This window comes from Penicillium samsonianum, assembly GCF_028829775.1.
Source record: "Penicillium samsonianum strain IBT 33392 chromosome Unknown utg000006l_segment0_segment0, whole genome shotgun sequence".
Lineage (NCBI taxonomy): Eukaryota > Fungi > Ascomycota > Eurotiomycetes > Eurotiales > Aspergillaceae > Penicillium > Penicillium samsonianum.
This window is the reverse complement of record NW_026643264.1, coordinates 1,014,848-1,037,206: the sequence shown is the minus strand read 5'-3', so window position 1 is coordinate 1,037,206 and position 22,359 is coordinate 1,014,848. Positions and strand designations below refer to the sequence as shown.

The 22,359-nt window shown below is 50.1% G+C and overlaps 8 protein-coding genes across 8 annotated transcripts; 4 read left to right on the top strand and 4 right to left on the bottom strand.

Annotated features, from left to right (window-relative positions):
* Positions 1–1,533: 1,533 nt before the first annotated feature.
* On the top strand, positions 1,534–4,381 carry N7471_010523 (hAT family dimerization domain-containing protein; the record flags this gene model as incomplete). The annotated part of the gene is made up of 4 exons (XM_057283242.1): positions 1,534–1,728; positions 2,146–2,868; positions 2,940–3,696; positions 3,756–4,381. 4 exons carry the CDS (start codon positions 1,534–1,536, stop codon positions 4,379–4,381), a joined length of 2,301 nt encoding a protein of 766 aa, XP_057132221.1.
* A 330-nt stretch (positions 4,382–4,711) lies between these two features.
* On the top strand, positions 4,712–6,335 carry N7471_010522 (uncharacterized protein; the record flags this gene model as incomplete). The annotated part of the gene is made up of 3 exons (XM_057283241.1): positions 4,712–5,651; positions 5,708–5,966; positions 5,987–6,335. 3 exons carry the CDS (start codon positions 4,712–4,714, stop codon positions 6,333–6,335), a joined length of 1,548 nt encoding a protein of 515 aa, XP_057132220.1.
* Positions 6,336–6,394: 59 nt separating this feature from the next.
* N7471_010521 (uncharacterized protein) lies at positions 6,395–10,324 on the top strand (the record flags this gene model as incomplete). Its single annotated transcript, XM_057283240.1, has 1 exon — positions 6,395–10,324. One exon carries the CDS (start codon positions 6,395–6,397, stop codon positions 10,322–10,324), a length of 3,930 nt encoding a protein of 1,309 aa, XP_057132219.1.
* A 379-nt stretch (positions 10,325–10,703) lies between these two features.
* N7471_010520 (uncharacterized protein) lies at positions 10,704–11,009 on the bottom strand (the record flags this gene model as incomplete). The annotated part of the gene is made up of 1 exon (XM_057283239.1): positions 10,704–11,009. One exon carries the CDS (start codon positions 11,007–11,009, stop codon positions 10,704–10,706), a length of 306 nt encoding a protein of 101 aa, XP_057132218.1.
* Positions 11,010–11,051: 42 nt separating this feature from the next.
* On the bottom strand, positions 11,052–12,167 carry N7471_010519 (uncharacterized protein; the record flags this gene model as incomplete). Its single annotated transcript, XM_057283238.1, has 1 exon — positions 11,052–12,167. One exon carries the CDS (start codon positions 12,165–12,167, stop codon positions 11,052–11,054), a length of 1,116 nt encoding a protein of 371 aa, XP_057132217.1.
* Positions 12,168–12,912: 745 nt separating this feature from the next.
* N7471_010518 (uncharacterized protein) lies at positions 12,913–15,658 on the bottom strand (the record flags this gene model as incomplete). Its single annotated transcript, XM_057283237.1, has 3 exons — positions 12,913–14,080; positions 14,140–15,269; positions 15,332–15,658. The coding sequence occupies 3 exons, from the start codon at positions 15,656–15,658 to the stop codon at positions 12,913–12,915; spliced, it is 2,625 nt and encodes an 874-aa protein (XP_057132216.1).
* Positions 15,659–17,693: 2,035 nt separating this feature from the next.
* N7471_010517 (DUF2841 domain-containing protein) lies at positions 17,694–19,401 on the bottom strand (the record flags this gene model as incomplete). Its single annotated transcript, XM_057283236.1, has 4 exons — positions 17,694–18,553; positions 18,611–19,003; positions 19,062–19,263; positions 19,318–19,401. The coding sequence occupies 4 exons, from the start codon at positions 19,399–19,401 to the stop codon at positions 17,694–17,696; spliced, it is 1,539 nt and encodes a 512-aa protein (XP_057132215.1).
* A 1,858-nt stretch (positions 19,402–21,259) lies between these two features.
* N7471_010516 (uncharacterized protein) lies at positions 21,260–22,006 on the top strand (the record flags this gene model as incomplete). The annotated part of the gene is made up of 2 exons (XM_057283235.1): positions 21,260–21,608; positions 21,891–22,006. 2 exons carry the CDS (start codon positions 21,260–21,262, stop codon positions 22,004–22,006), a joined length of 465 nt encoding a protein of 154 aa, XP_057132214.1.
* Positions 22,007–22,359: the final 353 nt, after the last annotated feature.

Genomic DNA, 22,359 nt, shown 5'->3' with positions numbered 1-22,359 from the left:
CTTACGGCCCGCGACTCGCCGTCTCAAAGGATACCGCAATAACCAATGAGACGACACACCGCGTGACTCACCAGTATACCACACGGTGATGCCAAGGATTGGTATACCAGTTGGACTGCAGATAGGAATCGACCGGTATACCCAGCCAGGGGGCAGGGTATCACCACGAAGGATATATAAGGACACTCATTTCATGTACCTAGTTTAGTTCGTGTTCAATCATACATTGTTACTTGTGTCTACTGTTCAGAAACCTTGGTGACTCTTTACTTGATTATAACTTGACAACACTACGATCAGACCAATACTTCGGTATAGATCTGCTCGGCGCTCTACCTGGCATCGCTCCTCGATACCCTCAAAAGGACTTAGCCCGTATAAGGCCTGTTAAGCAACGGTACGGTTGAGAGACAGATCGTTGACGTTGGAAGCAGAGAAGCATTAGGCAAGTATAACCCGGAATCTTCTAACTTAGCGACGACCCGATAGTCGTGCGTAACACAGGTTTCGGAAGGTTTATGTTGTGATATGAGGCTGATGCAGATCAGGAACCAAGCCGCACCGTCGGAATTAGCTCCGAAGTGTCTATACAGACGACCAAGTTGATTGGAAATCAACCTGGCTAAATTGTTGTATATATAGGCTCATGTATCCCTCTGAAATAATAAGTCAATTATACCTCTGAATAGACCTCGGCAGAGCCCGCCCATGGGCGAGGGTATAGAGCCCACAGCCCATTCATGGGCCCTACGTAGGGCCCATAGCCCAAAGCCCAAAGCCCATGGGCGGTAAGGGTCAGCCCATGGGCCGCCCATGAAGAGCCCATCAATGCATAAGTATCCCAAATAGGACGGATAAAGTGCTGATTCAGCCAACAAAAATACTCGTAATTTACACTTGTTCTGGTTACAACAGAGCCCACCACCCCTAATCAACCCACATGCCTGTGAAATCTAAAGAAATTTTCAAGTATTCTGACATTTCAGACAGGTGATTTGTATTTTATTTCCTTGGTATAAGGCTCTGAGTGTATTGGCGATGACGTTATGAGCGGAGATCGTAAAGTCATGAAACCCCATCAGAGATATATTTTTCTGGGCTGTGTAGAGTAGGACAGTCTAGTTTCCATAAATGAGCAAAGATTTACTTGATCCTAATTTTTGTTGATTATTCCTAGTGAGATCTTATAGGATTCACTATTTTCCTGTTCATTCACAATTCTAAATCCCTACCATATTGGTTGTGTTCACTAATTGCCTACCTCTTGTGTCTAAAGCTGAATTCTTGTTTGGCTTTAGGATCGGGTACATCTGTCCGACCACTAATTTAGTGAAATGAAATGGTGTGGGCCCTTTGCTGACACCAGCCAATCAATGAAACTAGCAACTATAGGCCAACGGCTATTTCACACTTTTTAAGATTATTTGCTCCTAAAGCTGAATGCCATTCGAAGCCCCTGATTTTGAATTGGCTACGGAAGAAAGGTGAGTTTCTCTATTCTCTATCTTTCCTCTACCTTGAATGTATCTCACCATGTCTCAATTCTCTGACGCTGGCCCCTCATCCCGATATGAGAGTGATGCAGATAATCTCTCCTTTCCTCGGTCTGACGATGCCTATCTCTTTACCCCTGAGTCGCCGAGCAGTCAGCAAACAACTGTTTCTGTCCAAGATTCATCCTTCCTTCGACCACCACCACCACCTTCGATTCCTCAGTCCCTTGGGCGCGTTGGCCCAAATCGAACGAAGAACTTCATTCTTTATTCAGTCATGAATAAAGCGGATTTTATGGATTGGTGCTTCAGACAATGGCGGCAGCTGAGAGAGACGAGGCACCAAAAGGCGATCCTAGACGCAAGTTTGAGTGGGATGGAACCAGAAAGCATTCGACAAGCTGGGAAAATTTGGACCAGGTGGCACATATTAACACTGGTGTACCAAGCGTCATGTGTAAAAGATGTGGAAATATCCTTGATCACCCGAACTGGAAATCGAATGGAACAAAGTCTGTTAATCGACATCGGACGACTAGCAGGTGTAAATTGGCCTCTAGTCAAAAAGCCCAGCAAGCAAAACTACGTCAACTTTTTAAGAAATCGGTATTTGCTGCCCTCTAATAGCTTACTTCAATACTAATTGTTTTAGGACTCTTATACTCGCAATGATATTGAGGACTTCACCAAAGACCAGTGGGAGCAACAGATTGTCCGAACAATCACTGCACTCCAGCTTCCGTTCCAAGTCGTCGAACATCCAGAACTACAAATGCTTTGTCGTCTAGCTCGGGCAGCCCCATCAATGCCAGAGTTTCCTTCAGCTAGAACCGTTCAGCGTCGACTACAGGAATCCGTAGATGACGCGAACCAAAAGATTCTTGAAAAGCTTCCTTCAACTGCAAAGCTCTCTATTGCATTGGACTGCTGGACTTCGCCATTTCAACAGGCATTTATGGCTATCACTGGCTACTTCATCGATCAAGATTGGAACTATCGTGAAATCCTTCTTGGATTTGAGCCACTCCATGGCACCCACTCAGGAGTGAATCTTAGCAATGTTCTTCTTGAAAGGCTTCAACATTGCAAGATTGAGGGTCGAGTATTGGCCATCACAACAGACAACGCATCAAACAACAAGACCTTGATGAAGAAAATCCAAGAGTCTTTGTCAGCCTTCGAGTCCCATGATCAGTTCCCTATCATCCGGATTCCATGCCTGGCTCATGTTATCCAACTGAGCCTGAAGAAGCTCCTTGGCGAAATGAAAGCCAATCCAAACAATGAGAGTCATGAACGAGAATGGTCTGAAGCGAAATCCAAAGCCCTTCGTGCTAATCGACGACGGAAAGAGATTTCCGATACCCTGGATAGGGTAAGACCTCTATTCTATCTCTATTTATCTTCATTCACCTAAAAACATATATTTATTAATTATTTCGCTAGGTCCGTGACCTCGCCATTTACATAAATGGAAGCCCTCAACGCCGAGAAGTATTTCTTAGTCTTCAGACTAAACCGCCAAAGCTGGTTCCTATTCAAGATGTTAGAACTCGCTGGAACTCGACCTACCTGATGCTCCGACGTATTAAGAAATTGCAGCCAGTGATTGATAAATACTGCACAGAGTATAATCTCAGAGACTACGAGTTAGACCGAGAAGAGTGGCGACAAATTGAATACCTTCTTTACATCACACTGCCTTTCTACGAGTTTACAACTGCACTTTGCCAGACTAAGGATGCCACTGTCCATGGTGTCTTTGCTATCTACAACCGGCTTTTTGATCACCTTGACACTTCAATCAGTCAGCTCCAGCGAAAAGAGATTGGCTGGAAACGATCGATGTTGGCTGGCCTGCAAGCGGCAAAAGAAAAGCTAAAAGATTATTATGGCAAGACGACTGGGGATCATGGCAACCTTTACGCGATGGGTACGATCCTTGCGCCACAATACAAGTTACAGTTCTTCACACAGCAGAAAGGGTCAGATAATGACTACAAATGGCGGGACAAATATCATCAATACCTCAAAGATTACCTCGAACCCTACAAGCAACGGTTTTCTGATCATCAATCCCCAATATCGCAGCCACAAGCAGCACGAGTCTCGCGGCTTCACCGAATCCTTACGCAACCACGATCCGAGAAATCAACCTCGATACCAAGCTATCAGGATGAGCTTGAGCGGTTTTTACAGAGGCGTAAGAGGTACTCTATATTCTTTCAATTACATTCACAACCTAATCCTATTATGACCTAGAACCTATTAATGTTGAGCCTCTCCTATTTTGGAAAGATAATCAACATGAGTTTCCAGTACTAGCAAGTGCTGCGCGAGATATTCTTTCTATTCCTGCTACTGGTGCTGGCGTCGAGCGACTTTTCAACTCTGCTAGGGACATCTGCCACTATCGTCGAGGCTCACTCAAAGCAACGACCATCCAGGATCTTATGATGCACATGTGCACTAGCAGGTTCGATATCGAGGAGGGGCAGCTTAGGCTTGCTAGGGAGTTCTTGAGTACTGAAGAGATCGACCTAATAGAGGAAGAAAAAGATATTCCACAGGATGATCCTATTGCTCTTATCAGTGACGATGAGGAAGGTGATTCAGGATCTACCCAGAAGCAGGTCACTCTTGAGAAAGTAAGCCAGCTCTCCCTTGGCAAGAGACGGCGAAGTACTGTGTCTAGTGCTTCGGATTCTGAGGAAGAAAACATGGACGCTCAAGGACGAATTAGTGACGGAGAAGACGGCGATGACAATGATTTTCCATTGCCGCCTATCGCTCATGGAGAAGGCAATACTCAGAGGCGTACATCAGGGAGGATGTCGAAGCGTTCAAGACGGGACGAAGAGCTTTTTGAATATTATGATCCTAGATAATCAGTCAAAATTCAATACAATCCCTTTTAGTCGGATTGTGTACTGTATATACCGTGCTCCCTACTTGAAGCCGAGTTCGTAAGCCAAATACTAAAAAATACAGCCGAAAAAATGCATAACTTATGAAAGTCACGGTTTGTCCTTCTCTGGCCCACATTTGGGCTGTTGGGCCGCCCATCGTGGGCTCTGGGCGCGCCCATGACCCTCAGGGCCCGCCCATGGGCCCCAGACTAGAGCCCAAAGCACCCCCATCAACAGCCCATGGGCCGCCCACATAGGGCGGCCCATGGGCTGTGCCGAGGTCTAGCAGTGACCTCCCTGACGACCAGGATGCGCGACAGCGAAATGCTCCAGGAGCTAGGGCGCATTCGCGCCCTGCTGAGTGAGCATGACAGAAAGCACTCTGATATGATTTCCAAAATGCAACACACTATTGAAGTCCAAGCTACAAAGACCTCAGCAACCTCCAAACCCGTCAATACCCTCCCGATGCCCCGATCGACCTCATATCGCGACGCACTCGCGAATCACGTGACAGCACAGTCCCCACAGGTCTCTGGATGGATGAGCAGAACGCAGACTAATGGGACGTCGGTCCCGAGTAATGATCTGAGTAGTAGCAGCAGTGCACCTGCCCCAGTGATGATGCGCGAGCACCTTCAGCTAACCATCCGCGGCACTGACCGTGCCATCGTCGACCCTCTTCGCAGGAGAGAAGATGAGATGGTCAAACGGCTGAATAGATCCATCAATGACGCGGCTAGGGAGCTAGAGAATACTTTGCCTAGTACGAGACTTCTAGACCGAGTCGTTTCCGCAGCACGAGTTCTGCCTAGTGGCGACGTCCTCATCCAGGTAGATGACATCAAAGACTACGAAGGCCTCATCAAGGCGGCACCCGCGGGGTCTTCCGACACCTGGTGCCAGGTGCTCGGCGAGAATGCGGGACTGAAAAGACAAACCTACGCCGTGGTGGTTCACGGCGTGACCTGTCGATTCTCACCCTCCGCCACGGATGCGAGGAGGCAGCTGAAAGCCGAGAACGTCAGACGGATCTCTACTGCTGCCGAAATCGTATACATGGACTGGCTGATGACCAAGAAGAAAATGGATGAAACGAGGCCAGAGTCCGCGAAGCTCCTGATCGAGTTCGCCGACCCATACGCTGCCAACCAGGCCATTCTACGTGGTCTGGCGATCTACGGAAGGAACCACGACTGCCATTCTTCGACGGCAGTCACCGCCTCCAGCAATGCTACCGCTGCCAGATGTACGGACACATAGCCCGAAATTGCAAGCGAGACAATCACTGCGCCTACTGTGCAGGGGATCATGATTCCAAGGAGTGCCCACATGCGCACGACCGCCGCAAGGCCAAGTGCGCTGAGTGTGTCAGGCACAAGAAACCCGATCTCAGTCACTTTGCCTTTGATCGGGGATGCCCTATTCGGGGCGAAGAGCTGGCAAAGATCCAGCTCAACAGACGCCAGGGCCCGCAGCTACACCCGGAACGATATAGCGAGCCCGCCACGCCGCCATCTAGCGAAGAGGATCACCCTACACCCCCGAAACAGCTCAAGCGGATGCAAGAGCTGCTGAGGCCAGAGCCGCGAAGGCCGCGAAGAAGAAGTCATCAAGCCGCTCCCGCTCCCGGATGAAAAAGCGGCGCGTTGTCGAGTCTGGCGAGGAAAGTCAGGAAGAGATAGAAGAGGATCTTCGCGCCCTATCCAGCTATGGCGCCCAACCAGTCGACTCTGTAAACGATGTGGTGGTCATCGACTCGCCGAGAGAAGCTGTCACCCCTGAGAGCTCCGCGCTCATAGGCACACAGCACCGAGGGCGCAGCAAGAGTCCTGACGAGCTCGAGGATGCGACCAGCCAGAATGCTCCCCCCGCGCTCTCCACGCGCCGGCGAACACGGAAGGCCCTCCTCGAAGGACCCTCTCAATGTTAAAGTCCACACAGCTTCGAATACTACAGGCCAACACTTGGAAGTCGAGAAACAAGGTCATGATGCACCTCTTCGGCGAAAAAGGAGTGCAGGAGATGGAGATCCTAGCCATCCAGGAGCCAGAAGTGTACAATCACACCAACCCCATGACGACGTATTCCCAGGCATTAGGTGGACGGTTCCACGTCCTTCTCCCCCCGACGGAACAAGTCCACGGAGGAAAAGCCGAGGCAGACGCCGCGAAACCGCGAGTTTGTTTCTATGTTAATAAGAGAATCGACCCGAAATCATGGTCGATCCGCTACCACACACGAGACGCAAGTACACTCACAGTGAAGACCGATAGTGGGGCGATACACGTACACAATGTATATGTGGAGAGCAAGGTCCGAGACGAGGGCGACGAAAATCGGCAGGAACTACGCGCGGCGACCGCCAAAGCCACGCTCCAGGTAGTCAGAAGATTGCTAAGGAATAGCGGCGCGGGCCAGCACGTGGTGGTAGGGGACTTTAACCTACACCATCCGCTCTGGTCGCAAACGACGCAATCACAACAGGAGGATGAAGATGCCGATGACCTAATCAGTATCATGGGTGACAGAGACATGCAACTGCTGACGCAAAGAGGCGCGGTTTCATACGAGGGCCTGGTGTACGGCAACCATGTTGAGACCACGCTGGACCTGACATGGGCGTCGAGATCCCTAGCCCAGCGATGTACACGGTGCACCACCCAACGGCAGTGGCTATATGCAGCCGACCATGTGCCAGTCTTGACCGAATTCGACATCCAATGCACTGGAGCGCCCTCCCGGACGACCACGAACTGGAGGGAGGCTAACTGGGACGAGTGGTTGAAAGTGCTCAGATCCAAGACGTGGTCCCGCCGTCCCCTCCGCAGCACCGACGAAGTCGACCAGGCAGTCGAAGAACTTACCTCCGCGATGGTAGACGCCACCCACAGCACCGTCCCGACAAAAAGAGTCGGCCCACACTCCTTTCCCACGTACACGAAGAAGCTAGAAGATCTAAGACGCCAGGTCAAACGTGCACGACGATGGGCAAGAGAGACCGGAAGCGAAGAGGACCAGGAGCGGTTCCGACAGATGCGCCACGAACTTGGCCGCCAGAGTGCGAAGGTCGCCAATGAAGCACATCGGGAACGAGTAGAAGCAGCGACCAAGTCAATCGACGACTTCTGGAAGCTATCGAGATGGGCCAGGAACACTACCCCGCGGGCGACCCACACTCCGACATTGCGTGCAGGGGACAGGGAGTACGTGACGGCAGAGGAGAAGGCAGAAATCCTCCGCGACGTCCTATTCCCTCCCGCACCCACTGCGGACTTATCAGACCTCGAGGGATATGACTACCCTGCTGCAGTCAACGCGCCACTCATCACCTCCGAAGAAATCATGCACGCTATACAGCGATCTGCGTCGTACAAGGCCCCGGGCCCAGACGGGATCCCAAACGCCGCACTGAAGAAGGCTATCGAGATACCAAACCCCCTCATGTTTCTGACACATCTGTTCAACGAATGTCTGCGGCTAGGGTACTGCCCTAGCCACTTCCGCGAATCGACTACTGTCATTCTCAGGAAGCCTGGGAAATCGGACTATACCATACCAAAGGCCTACAGACCAATCACTCTACTGAGCACACTGGGGAAGGCGCTGGAGTCAATACTCGCTACCCGACTGAGCTACCTCGTCGAGGCTCACGCACTCCTACCGGATACTCACATTGGAGGGAGAGTCGGAAGATCATGCGATCATGCCCTTCACCTTCTCCTTGAGCGAGTGTACGAGTCCTGGAGACGGGATGAGCACGTCGCTACACTGCTCACACTTGACGTGACTGGTGCGTTCGATCATGTGGCGCATGAGAGATTAGCCCACTGTCTCAGGAAACGAAGGATACCGGAGCAAATGGTTCGGTGGATTCTGAGCTTTCTGAGAGACCGCTCAACAACGCTGGTTCTACAAGAAGGCTCGATGGGCACGCACCCGGTTGCCACAGGCATCCCACAAGGCTCGCCGCTATCACCGATCCTCTACCTCTTCTACAACGCGGACCTCATCGACGAGCTTCACACTGCCGCCGCCGGAAAAGCTCTTGTCACCGGATACATCGATGACATTTGTATCTTGGTGTGGAGTCAATCCGCGCTGGACAATTGCCGACGCCTGGAGAGGCTGCATCAAGTCGCGGATGCCTGGGCTAGTCGCCATGCCTCGCGCTTCGCGCCTGCCAAGTACGGATTAATGCACATGTGGAAGAAAGGCTGGAGTGCTCGAAGGGTAAGCCGACCGCCGTCCGGCGAGAGCATCACCCTTCAAGGCGTTAAAGTCCCGCCCACCTCGTCACTCAAATACCTCGGCGTCATGCTAGATGAGCACCTCACGGGAGAAAGCCAAATCGCGCAGTGTCGCAAGAAGGCCGCACAATTGATTGCCGCGCTACGGTCAATTGCGGGGATGACATGGGGCGTCTCGACCCTACACCTCCGCCGCATGTGGACAGCAGTCCTACTCCCTCAGATCTCATTCGCCTGCTCCGCGTGGTATACACAAGGGGCGTACGGCTCTAAAACATTCGAGGATCGAGCGAATAGCGCCTTTCGGTCGATGCAACGGCAGGTTCTCCAGTATATCGCAGGTTCTTTCCGGACGACTGCCGGGCCCGCCCTGGAGGTATGTCTCTTCGTCCCACCTGCACCAATCGCCATACAACGCCTCGCGGAAGAGGCCTGTCTCCGCATACATGCTTCACCCCTTCGGTCCACACTCGCTAGACGAAGTGAGGAAGGACGACGATACGGGCTGATATCGCCTCTCAAACGACTGGAGACACATCTCAAGTTCAAAGGAGTTGAAGTCAACAGGTTGCAGCTGATCCGGCCGTTCGCGGTCCCCCCGTGGTGGCAACCGCCCGAGACCCGGATAGCACCGGACAAGGACACTGCCATCAAAGAACATGATCTGATTCTCCGCGCGACACCTCTCTACGGACCAAACTCGGCAATCGCCTACACGGATGGGAGCAAGACAGAGAACGGAGGCGTCGGTGCCTCGGCAGTCACGTCCAAAGGGAACGCAACCGCCAGACTCGACGACCAGGATACCGTCTACGCGGCTGAACTGAAGGGTATCCTACTGGCACTCAGCCAGATTAAAGATGACCTGGTGAGGGAGCTTGTGGCTACCTCGAAAGCCCCCGTCCGCACAATGACCATTTTCACGGACAACCAGGCCGCCATCCAGGCATGTGCCCACCCGCGACGCAGCTCCGGGCAGCAGATTCTCCGCAACATCGCCATTCAGATAGAAAACCTACGACTGGCGGCCTGGCGCATCCGTATCCACTGGATCCCCGGTCACATGGGAGTCCACGGAAACGAGCACGCCGACGTCCTAGCAAAGCTCGCAGCAAGTACATACGGGCCCGCCGAAGCGGCCATCCTCCTTTCCGGCTGCCGCACTAAGCTCCGCGAGCTGGCTGCAAAACGGTGGAAGGAGGAGTGGGCGACAAGCAACAGCGGCGCTCATCTCCGCGCACTTTTCCCTGAACCGACGAAAGAGATTTTTACGATACACGGATCCCTGAGACGCGCAGCCAGCTCAGTGCTGGTGCAGATGCAGACCGGTAAGATTGGTCTCCCCGCTTACCTCGCTACCCTCCCGCAGTGGAGGGAACAGGCCCTAGAAGATAACCCACTACGCAACCCATCGCGTTGCACATGCGACCAAGGCATCATGAACACGCACCACATCCTCTTCTCCTGTCCCCGTTTCATTGAACTCCGCCACCGAATTCTTGGTCTTGACCGAGAAGGCGGTAGCGAAGGTGGCCAGGACCCGTGGAAAGAATGGCTCTCGAAGCCAACATTAGCAGTCAAAGCAGTCAACTTTATGATGCAAACTAAGCTCCTCGGCCAATTCAGGAGCCTACCGACCACCTACCGAGTCACCAACAAGGTAGACTCGTGACCCTGGGATCTTATATCCCCTCGCTTGCCCCATTCCGGGCCCCCAGTACTACAGTGAGTACCCCCCTGCGTCACCGACCACCTTCGCGGCTTGCCGTGTGAGTTGCTGGACGTACGAGCCTCGGCCCCGCAGGGATAAAAGCGATCAACTGAAGACGGGGATGGCGATTTTGCCCTGTTTCCTTGGAGAGAGTACGCCTTCTTTACGCTACGAAACGCGTAGCAAAGGGGCGTGAAAGGGGAGCGTCGGAAACAGTGGAGTAAATAGTCATCGTCATGTGACATAGTTGTCCCGGCTATCATGTAGTGCCCTGCCGGCAAATCGGGCTTCACCGCCTGACAGATCCGCGAATGAAATTTACTTACTTTAATTTACTTACTTACGTGTTGGGTTTGGTCAATGTCTTCAGGTTTTTGCCTTGGACGAGGATAGTCATACCCGAGAATTGCTGAAGTCCAGCGCTCTCGATGGTCTCTAAAATACTTGCCCACACAAGCGCGAGTGCATTTGGCGGGAGGAAATAGAATAGAAGCTGCTGCCGAGCGACCGGATCCACTCGCTGCGAGCGCATCTCAACCCCCCGGGCTGTAGCATTCAGCCGGCTGTGGTCAAAGCTAGCAGGATAATGCTGGACAAGCGAACCGTCGTGGTGGCGATAGATTGCAGGGAGGAGTATCTGGTCCATCCAAATCCGAAAGTCATCATCACGGAGGCGACTAGATTGCTGTTACTCCCTGTATAGCTGCGGGAATAGGAAGTAAAGAGAGATATCCTCAAATCCGACTAGCCGCCCAAATGTATAATGTGGGATCACATGCACCGGCCGTCGGACGTGGTGAGCGCGACCATTGCTTCCAATATATTGTATGGGAAGAGGATCAAGGTGCAGACCCGAACGAAGATCAGAGACGGCCATCTGAGTCGAGTTCCACCGCACTCCGAGCTTAGCCACTGCTAGGCTGTGCGCAAATCCCACGATACTATCGATATCAAAAGTCACCGCGGTCGGGCGTTCCGGCTCATGGTCGGCAGTAAGGCAGAGGTGCACTGGACCAGCGTCAGGCGTGGCTGAATTGATCCCAGTATAGATCTCCCGTTTTCGGTCTGCGCTGGTCTGTCCTGCTAGGTTGTCCTCTCGTCTAGCCATCGTTGCAGCACTAAGAACATCCGGATATCCCCCATCTGCCTGAATCCGGTCTATATACTTTCCTAGGCCAAGATGCTCCGTATGCTGCATTTGATGCTCACTCTCCTGCTGCGTATGGCACTGGTGGCAGCAGCCATGGTGTTGTTGGAGTTGGTCAGTGAGAAGCCGGACTAGTTTAAAGATATCACTAGCCGTGTTGGTTGCAACGTCTTCCGATTGATCGGGAGCTAAAACCACGAACGGGTTGGTCGCTTGGACCAGGCTTTCAGTCGCCGCTGGAATAGGATCGGCCTCGTCTGTCCCTTCTTGTACATTGTCTGGCGACATCGCTGGAGTAGGATCGTGGGCTATATCACTCGTGGGTTCTAACGACACCTCGATATCTACCGGCGGGATATCAGGTACCGATAGTTCCCACGGTCCAGGGTCGGGGCTAAGAGGTGGCAGAAGTTGCTCAACCTCGGTAGCGATTGAGAGTTCTCCCGGAGGAAAATAGGTCGACGGAGGCTCATTGATATCAGTAGACAGAGGCACTGTGGTAGAATAGTACTGATCGAATTCTTGCGCTCGATGCACAGCGCGGGTAGACTGTCGGCGGCTTCGCCGTTGCGTGACACTCGATACTTGCTTGTCCTTAGCAGATGTATACGTTCGTGGTCGTCCTCTTTTCCGCGTTGGGAGATCTGATGGTGCCATGATAAGTAAGTGCAGCCTGCACTGTGCAGGCATGCTCAATACTACAGTCCGCGGCAGGAAAGGTCTCTTTTTTGCAGGGTGATACGGATAGGGACATGGAGAAACCTTGGCAGCATAGAAATCGAAGCTATCATAATATCGCTGACAGGCACGCTGATCTTCTGTAAGAGGTTTAGTTTTGCCCATGAAAATCAAAAAGGGTTTAGTTTTTACCACGAAACTCAGAAGGGTTTAGTGCATACTTAGATAAGCGCTTCAGCGTGGAAAATGATCGGATTCAACCGATCACAACTCCATGCATATTCCATTTAAGAAAATATAGATTAAAGTTTCTGAATGCCAGGGTATCAAAGCGTGGGTGCAGTACGAATTTTAGGGTTATATGGTTGTGGTTGTTGTAAGTCGAGTTCGAGTGCTCCGTACTGGTGAAATTTGCAACAACATTTTCTCTGATGACTCGCTTTACGCTTGCAATCATGGTCAACGTAGACCTTGGCAAAATAATCATAAGAAGGACAGAGCCGAATCAGGAAATAGGACCTTGTTTGAAGAGCATAATCATCCTGATATATTACCTTCATCATTACATCATAACTGCGCAGAGATAGGTGCTGGTGAACCCATGCGGTCGTCTGATTTTGGTAAAGAAAACAGGAAAAACAAAAGCAGTTTGAGACAAAAGTCAGATAGTCCTTCAGCGGGTTGCATGGCTTGTATCATTTGAACCTTTGTATAGATGATCTGCTTAAATGCGCACCACCTTGTCGTATGTTTGAGGTGTGTCCGTCTCACCATTTTGTTTTCGCCACATGCGGGAATAACGGCCTTGCATTTTCACCAGTTCCTCATGCGTGCCGCTCTCGACCACCTGGCCTTCCTCTATGACTAGAATGAGGTCTGCCGATGTGATGGTGCTTAGCCGATGGGCAATGATGAGCATGGTTCGGCCATTGGACAAAGTTGCAAGGGAATTCTGGATATGCTCTTCGGTTTTAGTGTCGAGCGCGGATGTAGCTTCATCCAGCAGTATGATTGGAGAATCTTTGAGGATAGCTCGAGCGATTGCCACGCGTTGCTTCTCACCGCCGCTGAGGCGCAGTCCACGGTCTCCAACTTTGGTGTAGTAGCCGTCTGGAAAACTCTTGATCTTGGCATGAATACCGGCATTGCGACAGGCTTGGTATACATCTTCATCACTAGCATTTAAATTTGCGATCTTCAAGTTGTACATCAAAGTCTCGTTGGAAAGGATCGTATCCTGCGGAACCACACCGATATGCCTGCGCAGAGAATCAATCGTGATATCCTGGACGTCATGTCTGTCGACGAGGATTTTGCCATGTTTAGGGTTGTAGGACCGGAAGAGGAGACGGAGAACCGTAGATTTGCCACCACCGGACTCTCCCACGAGGGCTGTAGTGGTTCCTGGTCGACAAGTGAACGTGAGTCCATTCAATACAGGATTTCGCGGATCATAGGAGAATTTAACATTCTGAAACTCGACCCTTCCTTCACAAGTGGCCAAGGGGGAGGCGTGATCGCTGTCAGTGACTGTTGGCTTCTCTTTGAAAAGCTCCAACATACGCTCCGCATTGATCAAGGCCGACTGTATGGAGACATAGAAGGCTCCGAAGAAGCTCAGAGGACCTTGTAGCTGGGCCATGTACATCAACAAGGTAACAAACCGACCCACGGGTTGCTGGAGAGTAGAGACTTGAAATGCAGCGATGAAGCAAGTGACCAGTAAACAGGTCAACAGCACAGTGCTTTGACTGGTGTTTAATAGAGTCCCACAGAGAAATGTGTAGTACTCAGTATTCTGGTAATTGCAGATAGCGCGTCGGTATCGGACAAACTCGTGTCGTTCCGCATTGAAGTATTTCACCGTTTCGTAGGAGACCAACGAATCGTTTCTGCGTGTGCATGAATGTCAACCTTGTAACTCAGATCCTTGGTATTTGCCTCAACTTACTTGATCGCATCCTCGTGTCTCGAAGCATCGACCATCTTTCTTCTGGTCTTCGCATTCCACTGAGCCATGCGAATGGTAATATAAAGATACACAAATGCCGAGATTCCAACCACGAGGGCGTAGTAAACATCAAACGCAACTAGGAAATACCCAATTGCGATGAGCAGATCAGCTAGCGTAGGAAGGAACTGAAATATTATTTGCTCCAGGAATGAACTGATTGATTTGCCTTTGTTCAGAGCTGAAAGAAGCTCGCCTGTCTGGTTTCGCAGGTGAAAGTCCAAGCTGAGACTGTGAACATGTTCGAAGGCAGCTGTGGAAAGCTCCAGGTAGGAATACTGGCCGATGGGAATCCAGAGACCAGAGCGCAAAGAGCCCACATTTGCCTGCAGCCACCGGTAAAAAACATACATGCAGATCTCAAACCACGGTGGTTGGAGGTCATTTGCATTTTGTTGATTTGCCAAAGATGTAATGATCGCCCCAGTCTGGATGGGTATCCACACATTGAGAACTCGCTGGAAAATCACGAGAAGGAAACAAATCACTGCCACAGCCTGTAGGCAGGGGGACTTGGAGGGCCACATGTAGGGGGAAAAACGGGAGAAGCCACTGAGATACTCCAAGCAACTCCTGGATGGCAATTCTTCTGGTCGGGCCCAGGAGTTCTGTGGTTTGGTATCTGCGGGTCTCGCAGTTCCACTTGTTGAACCATAGATCTGGCCATTACCACGACAACTCTTTGTGCGCGGAGGGCTCAGTAGCTGAGTTGTCTCAGTATCACAACCTGGCTCTTCCTCTGAGCCTCCATCAAGTCCTATGAAATTACTAGACTTGGTGGAGTAGAGTAGAACAAGAGAGACCAGAATCAATATACGGACCCCGTTGGGGACCACTTCCATGCACTCCCAAAAGGTGATCCCCTGGCGCATTGCGCCTCCGTCGGGGTCTCCGACTACTGGCTCATAGTGGACTGAGGTATAAATTGAGAGGGAGGTGGTAAGAATAATAAGCTCAGTGGGAATGGCGAAGGACCAACATGTGAGCTGAGTGGCCGTCGGGGAAGAGGTGGTATCGAGTATGCTGAGAAGAATAACTGCGTAGGCAAAGATAGAGCCCACGATATAAATCTGCGGTTGTTAGGACGTAACACATAACATAGCAGTAGAAGACGTAGCGCATAGAGACGCACCACTACAGACTGCCCGCGCCACCAATACTCGGAGCGGGCCATTAACACATGGGTGGTATATATCGTCGCATTCGCAAAGAATGTCACAAGCACACCGGCTGAGAGCCAGTTAAAGCAGTGTTTGACGGTCCGGGAAAAAGGCTGAACCTGACTGAAAGCTATCGGGTTCCAGGTCTGTCTGGGATGCTGGTCCTCATTGTTCTGCGGGTCTTTTTGCTCGGTCTTGCTCGTGACGACCACTTGGATCACACAAACCACAACGAACAATAGCATGAGGAAAACTGGGTAGCATGTAAGGAGATACTCTAACAGCGTTTGCGGATTCATAATAGAGGTTGGCTGAAGAGCAAAATAAAGACTTCTTATGCGATTGTCTCGAGCTATTGGTGGCGGATATGTGAATTACCAACGGTGGCAACAGGGTCACTGATGGGAACCAAAGGAACTATTATAGACTTCGGTGAGCGGTTAGGGAATTGATAGATCCGATATGTCAAATTGAAAGGTGACACGATATATGTGAGACAATACCTGCTGCAATGTCGTCTCGGAGTACTACAGGGGAAATGTCAACCATCAGCGTTGTGGATGAGTTATCGAAGTAACCCCAACTGATATCATTTTCTTGTCACTAGTATGCACGGCTCAGAGAGGGGGTGGAATAACTCTAGTATCCAGAGGCTGAGAGCAAGTAACTTGCATAGCGCGCTAGAGTATGCAAGGCGCCTCTAGACCTCTGTTCCAGCTCGTAGCCTGCATTTGTGGAGTCAACGGCTTAGTCAATCATCTCGGAGGCCTTGAATATCCCCAATGGGGATCCAAAGGCCATGTTCCAGTATCCCCAACTAAGGCGGCCTCTGCGTTAGTGGACCAATCAAGTCTTTCGGTGAATATGCCTGAGGCATTGTGATTTGATACGAGATTTTGTTGTCGGTGCTAGGGAGGGGCGCATGAATCTGACGTATTCCTCTTGATCTTCACCCATTCCATGGCTGTCTCCATTTCACAGTGGCAGCTGCATCTTTACAAGGCTTCCTTCACTCATGATGATACCCAATTCCGCAAATCAGCCTCATATGCAGTGTTAGCCTAGCAGTCGGTGAATGTGCATGCAAGCCTGAGCTCAGGTCAAAGGCCCGGGATTCTGGCCCCAAATTCCGGAATTTGGGACCGTTACGTTTTTACAACGCTTCAGGATCCATATCCTAGTAAATAGTACATTGGAATTCAGGGGCCTGGCCCCTCAAAGGAGGACGTAAAGATATGTATCATTCCCTCGTACTTATGTACAAAAGCCCTAATGTGAAAAAAAGCGGAAAATGCAATCTCGAAGATGATCGAGACACCAATTCCCATTGGCTATACCTCTGGGATTTCCTAATCCACGTGTCACATTTGGGGTTCGGGCCATATACAACATACATAAACCGAGCAGATGGAGTCCGCAATATTAGTCGGGGTCGGCGAGTGCTACTGCGGTCTCATTACTCGCAATTCGAAACTGATCAGCATCAATACGACATATGCCCAGCCCCTGGAGCAAAGCTAAAGAGCTCAGGCTGTGGCCAGTGAAGTCAGCCGATGCCAATTTTGGGAAGACTCCACCTTGGCATGCTGTATGACCGGGGTTGTTCCCAGGAACCAATTCCTAGGCTCAAAAACTACCGCAGGTTATCTCTATAGAAAGCTTCCACCAATTACTCTATTGTGATCAACACAGAATATTACGTGTCGAAGGTGGACTCGGGAGCCTAGTCCAAGCTGAATCGTATATGTATCAGCACACTGTGAGGCGTATCAGGGGTAGAGAGGGTTTTACTAATATTGCATAAATCCCATCAGGACCCAACACGATTATCCACCATACTTTATTCTAGAAACCTCCACGCCCCCTGCTCTTCCTATTTGCTAAGACCAATTTCTGAGCGAGTCATTGGACTTCTCTCTATTCGGCCAACTAGTTGGAATTTTTTAATATCAATAGGCATTATTGACAATTATCGACAAAATGAATTTCGCTATCCAAATCTCATTCATCAACAGCTCCAAACAATTAATTTGGAGAAAACCCATATAGACAACAAAACCAAGAAGGATCAAGCACATAAACAGATCAATAGAAGAAAAGAAGCAGATCAGGAGAAGCAGAAGGCCAACACCAAAAAAAAATACAATGGCGAAAAGAATAAAAATCGAAGAAAGAAACCACAGAACAAACCAAAGGCCGGAATATAGATCACTTCAAATCAAAGAAAACCCGAACATTCCCCAAAAAAAAAGAGCAAACACACCCATACCCATGTCCCATTTTGACGCTGCCCTCGAGTCAAACGTTGGTGACAAGAACCTCACACCTTATTAGTCATCTAGACGGTGTGGGAGACAGCATCCGGTTAGAACGCGGGTGGCCCAGCGATCCCATGCGGACAGAGAGAGAGGTCCGGTGGATGGAGTCCATGTCTGGCAGCTGGGGATGGAGATGGGCCATGTGCTGCACGTGCAATACCGTGGGAATCTGGTTCATTAACGGCTGGGGCGTACACTGGCTAAATGCCGGTGTAGCATAGTCGACAGGGTTGAAGATGTTATTGCGGAAAGGCGGCGTCCAGGTATCGTAGTTACCGCTTACTCCTGGAGTAGAGTTTGGGTAGGTGTTGTGAGCGGAGTAGTCGAAAGCTGAGACCGAGACGTCATGGGGGCTGATGTTCTCTGCTGCCATGGGAGTGCTGAGCATGGGCTGCGACAATGAATCGGAGCATTGGGGAGGTGTGGCGTAGTAGTGGCGACCTTGGCAGGCGGGATTTTCGAAGTTGAGAGGCTCCGCCATAGAGAACCTGCCTGGGAGGTAGCGGTCTGATGGGATATTGTCGATAGGTGTGGTTAAGGAGGTAGATGCTTGCTCAAATGGTGAGGTGGGGTTCATTAATCCATGGCTGATGTGCTCGGGCTTCTCGATAGCCACTGAGGTGGCGGAGTCGTCTTCTTCATCACCCTTAGGATTATGGCTGCGGATCATCGTGTAGACGACCATGTTGGCGCCGATTTCACCTCTTTCGAAACGCTCCTCCATCCTTCGGACCCGGAGGATCTCGTAAATGATCTCGACATGGGATGCGTGCTTCAAGCTCCGCTTGGTATCACCAGCAACATCCTTAAGCTTATCGGCAGTAATGCCGTAAGAGCCGAGCTTGCGGATAATGTGAAGCAAGAGCTCAATGCGTTCTGTTGAAAATAAAGTAAGCAAGTAGATCAACAATCAAGGCCGTAGGTAAATCATACGCTCTTTTCTCAAGTGGTCGGGCTCCTTGTGCATGACACCAGGAGGCCACCACTCGGGCTTGGTCTTTTCTGGGTCACCAGTAGTACCGGGGGCGGATCCTGGTGGTGCCTTGCCACCATTGTAAGGGTGTCGAACCTGCTTGCGAGGCTCGATGAATTTGATGAATGCTTTGGCAACCATACGGCAGTTCAGCTGTTGGAAGTGCTTTAGGGCACCTTCGTAATAGCCCATGACCTTTTGGGCATCTCCAATGCGGAGAGGAACCATTTCGGTAGAGCTAGGGAGGTCCTCGCTATCAGAATCCTGCTCAGTCATGCGGTCATCACAGACAGAAATAGCAGGAGCGTTGCCCTTGCGACGTCTCACCCGACGAGGAGATGTGTCCATTGTCTCTGTAAATTGGTATTAGCATATATTACATTGATTGGACTTAGGGTCACTTTGACATACGGCGAGCAGGGGCACGGTAGCCGATACGTTCACCCAGAATCTCGAGGAAGTTCTGGCGAACTTCTGGGGTGAACACAGTCAAGTTTTGCTCTTGAATAGAAGATGATTCATCAACCTTAAGTTTACCGTCACCGTCAAGGTAAATAATGGCAAAGTGAACACAAGGAGGAGGGAACGATGAGCGGGAGTTGGTCATCATTGGCTTAATCGAATGTCAGTAAGAAGGAATCCAAATTTCTCTTAGGGAACAAAATACAGGAACATCACCCCATATGGGGGGTCCTTCGAGAACCGAGGCAGACCTCTTCATGGCTCCGCTTGTTGGTTTATTGTAAGCCATTGCGGCGGATATAAATACGTATAGGTGCTTGGTACGCAGTCGTCTCGAGAAGGATGCTGTTGCACGCCCAGGAGACTGTTCTCTTCATAGATAGTGCTACTCGGGAGAGGGAGTTGCAACTCTTGCGAAGAAGTTGGTACTAATGCTGTGAATTTGCAGTCAGCCAACTGCTTCTAAGCATCTTCGGCAGCACCAGTCCGTCCCCGGGAGAGGGTGTTCATGAACACCCAACGGCGGAAAAGCCATCCCGGCCCCGATACGGGAACCGGTAGGACAAATGCTGGCATTCTGACAACCAGGATCCAATCAAACTCTTGCAAATAGAACCAGAAGAAATTAGTGGAATGTACTCACACAGTTCGAGTTGACAATGTGCAGGTGTCTCAATCTCAATGGGGATGGAAAGCGGATATCTGCAGCACAGTAACTGTTCGTACTCGGGATGCAGGAACGGAAGGAAGCCTCCACTTTTTGTATTTCAAGTAAACGAAAGATGGTACCTGGGGTTGGGGCAGAAATATCTTGAAAGAAGAAGGTTGATCAAGTGGGATGATCTTTTACATAATGCTGAGTGTGTATAAAAAACAAAAAGAATAAGAAGGGGATATGCAAGCCCTTTTCAATTCTAGACTTCAATTGTAAAATGACAAAAGGACGGTAGAAGGATTATGACCATCAATTCAGCACTAGATCCAAATCCCTCTTTGATCGTATACATGCAGCAAGATCGGCGCATTTTCAAAGTACATGCAGTAGCTTAGACATGGGGACCCGATCCAGGATCCCTGTTCCACTATTTGTAGGTCGCAGGTATATCTATAACACTTTTTTGTGTTCTCGATCTTCGGGTGTCGGCAACAAAGAGCCCCGGTACTAGCAACCAACCAAGTAATTGAATCCACATACGTCTCGGAACACAAACAATGCTGCCTTACGTAGGCGGCAATAAGTTTTAGGAGCTTTAATATCGTATTTATCGAGTCTGGAGAACGGAAAGAGGATCGGAGCGAACAGAAACGGATGAGGGGGATGGAGTGAGTGGAGTAAATGGAGTGAATGGAGTGAGTGGAGTGAATGGAGTGAACGGAGGAACTGGAGTGAATGGAGTGAGTGGAGTGAATGGAGTGAGTGGAGTGAATGGAGTGAGTGGAGTGAATGGAGTGAGTGGAGTGAATGGAGTGAGTGGAGTGAATGGAGTGAGTGGAGTGAATGGAGTGAGTGGAGTGAATGGAGTGAGTGGAGTGAATGGAGTGAGTGGAGTGAATGGAGTGAGTGGAGTGAATGGAGCCAATGGAGCCAGCGGAGAAAGACAGGTGTAAAATTCTTAATTGTTCCGGAACCAATGATGTCTGACCATGTGGGTGAGTTTAGACCGCCGGCTGATCCAACTGTGCCTGCTCTATGTACGAGCTCGAGATCACACACCTGTAAATATCGTCGTGGTGAAGATTTAGTCACTGAAGTCTCGAACCCTTGAGTACGTCCTATAGCCCATGCACATAGCTTGCTTTTACATACGGGGAGGCAAAAGCAGATATATACTTGTGCCTACCAGAAAAGGAGAAGAAAGCCATTTGTACCAATAAGACGAGGTTGTGCTAGTTTCTGAGAAGACCACGAAAGAAAAATATGCGATCAGCGGCGAGAGCCCGCAGGCGTAATCACCGTTTTCTCTTTTGTCTGGATGTTTTCATGGTCTTGCAAATAAAATATAAGCTACTTAAAGAGCCGATGATGCCCTCTCCAGTAAGGACTATACTGTCGTTCATCCATTTTCCAAGTCGCACTCAGCACCCATCATATTCGAGCTTCTACCCACGCAAAGCCTGCTATTAGCTCCACCGATTATCTCACCGCAATGTCGGAAGACGAGACAACGATCGATGTTATAAACCGCATTTTCGAAGAGGCAAAGAAGGAATATGTCTGTCCTGGGTGTCTCAGCTCTTTCACTCGTTTTGATTCATTGGCAGAACATCGAGAGAGAGAGATTCACGGAAAGCATGAGGGGCTTAAGGAAGAAGAACGGTCGACTTTCTATTGCCGCTATCGAACACTCCTTGGGTGGCAAGATGCGGACAAGAAATTAGTCTTGCCAACTGATCGAGTCAAATCCTCTGCGTTCACACTTGTCGGGTCCAACCTCTGGCAGGCATTTTCGATGGCAGCATATATGAAGCGATCGGCCTTGGATGGTAAAGTGGATGGTATATGGGTGAAGTTGTGTTTTGCTATGACGTGTACTTGTTCGATTGGCTAACAATCGAGCTCATGGATCCGTATTACTCAGACTAATGTTGCTTACAACTAGGCCAAAGTAAGGTAAGCCCCATCTCGGGTACGGGCTAAGAAACAAAGCGTTTGTGCCTGAGGGGTACACATAAATGTATGCTGGAGGATGGTAAAATCAGTAAAATAATGCTTGTGATATTGGACTATTATACAGAACGAATACTAGGTATTCAATTCTTAGCTATTTTAACGCCCAGATCCCGTTGACCATGAACGTCAAAATTATTTCCAAAATGCCGTCCAATTCCCAAACATCAAGAACCCAAAGATGATAGATATCAAACCTCTGAATGGAACTTTTCGAGACCATTGAGCGCAAGGTGTGGCAGCAGTTTCAGAAAACGCCCGAGTTTCTCCTTAAAGTGTTGGAAGGTTTCCAAAAAGTTGTAATGTGGGTATATGTGCTCGCAAACTGTGTGCAGTTGCCTGCAGGGGCAAGATAGAAACCGAAGAAGCCCAATGGTGATTGATGTGCACTCCGGGTCAAAGTGCCGAGCGAGTAGTGACAGCATTTCTTGTGCTCCGTCTGTAAATTGTACAACCATTTCTTGCGTATGAATTTCCAGTGTCGGGTTTCGGGCCAAAGCTTGGAGCGTCTCCTCGTCAGGGTTGTCTTTTTTCAAGCCTTGACAAATGTTGATGAGATTAGAAGTCTCAGACTTCGGT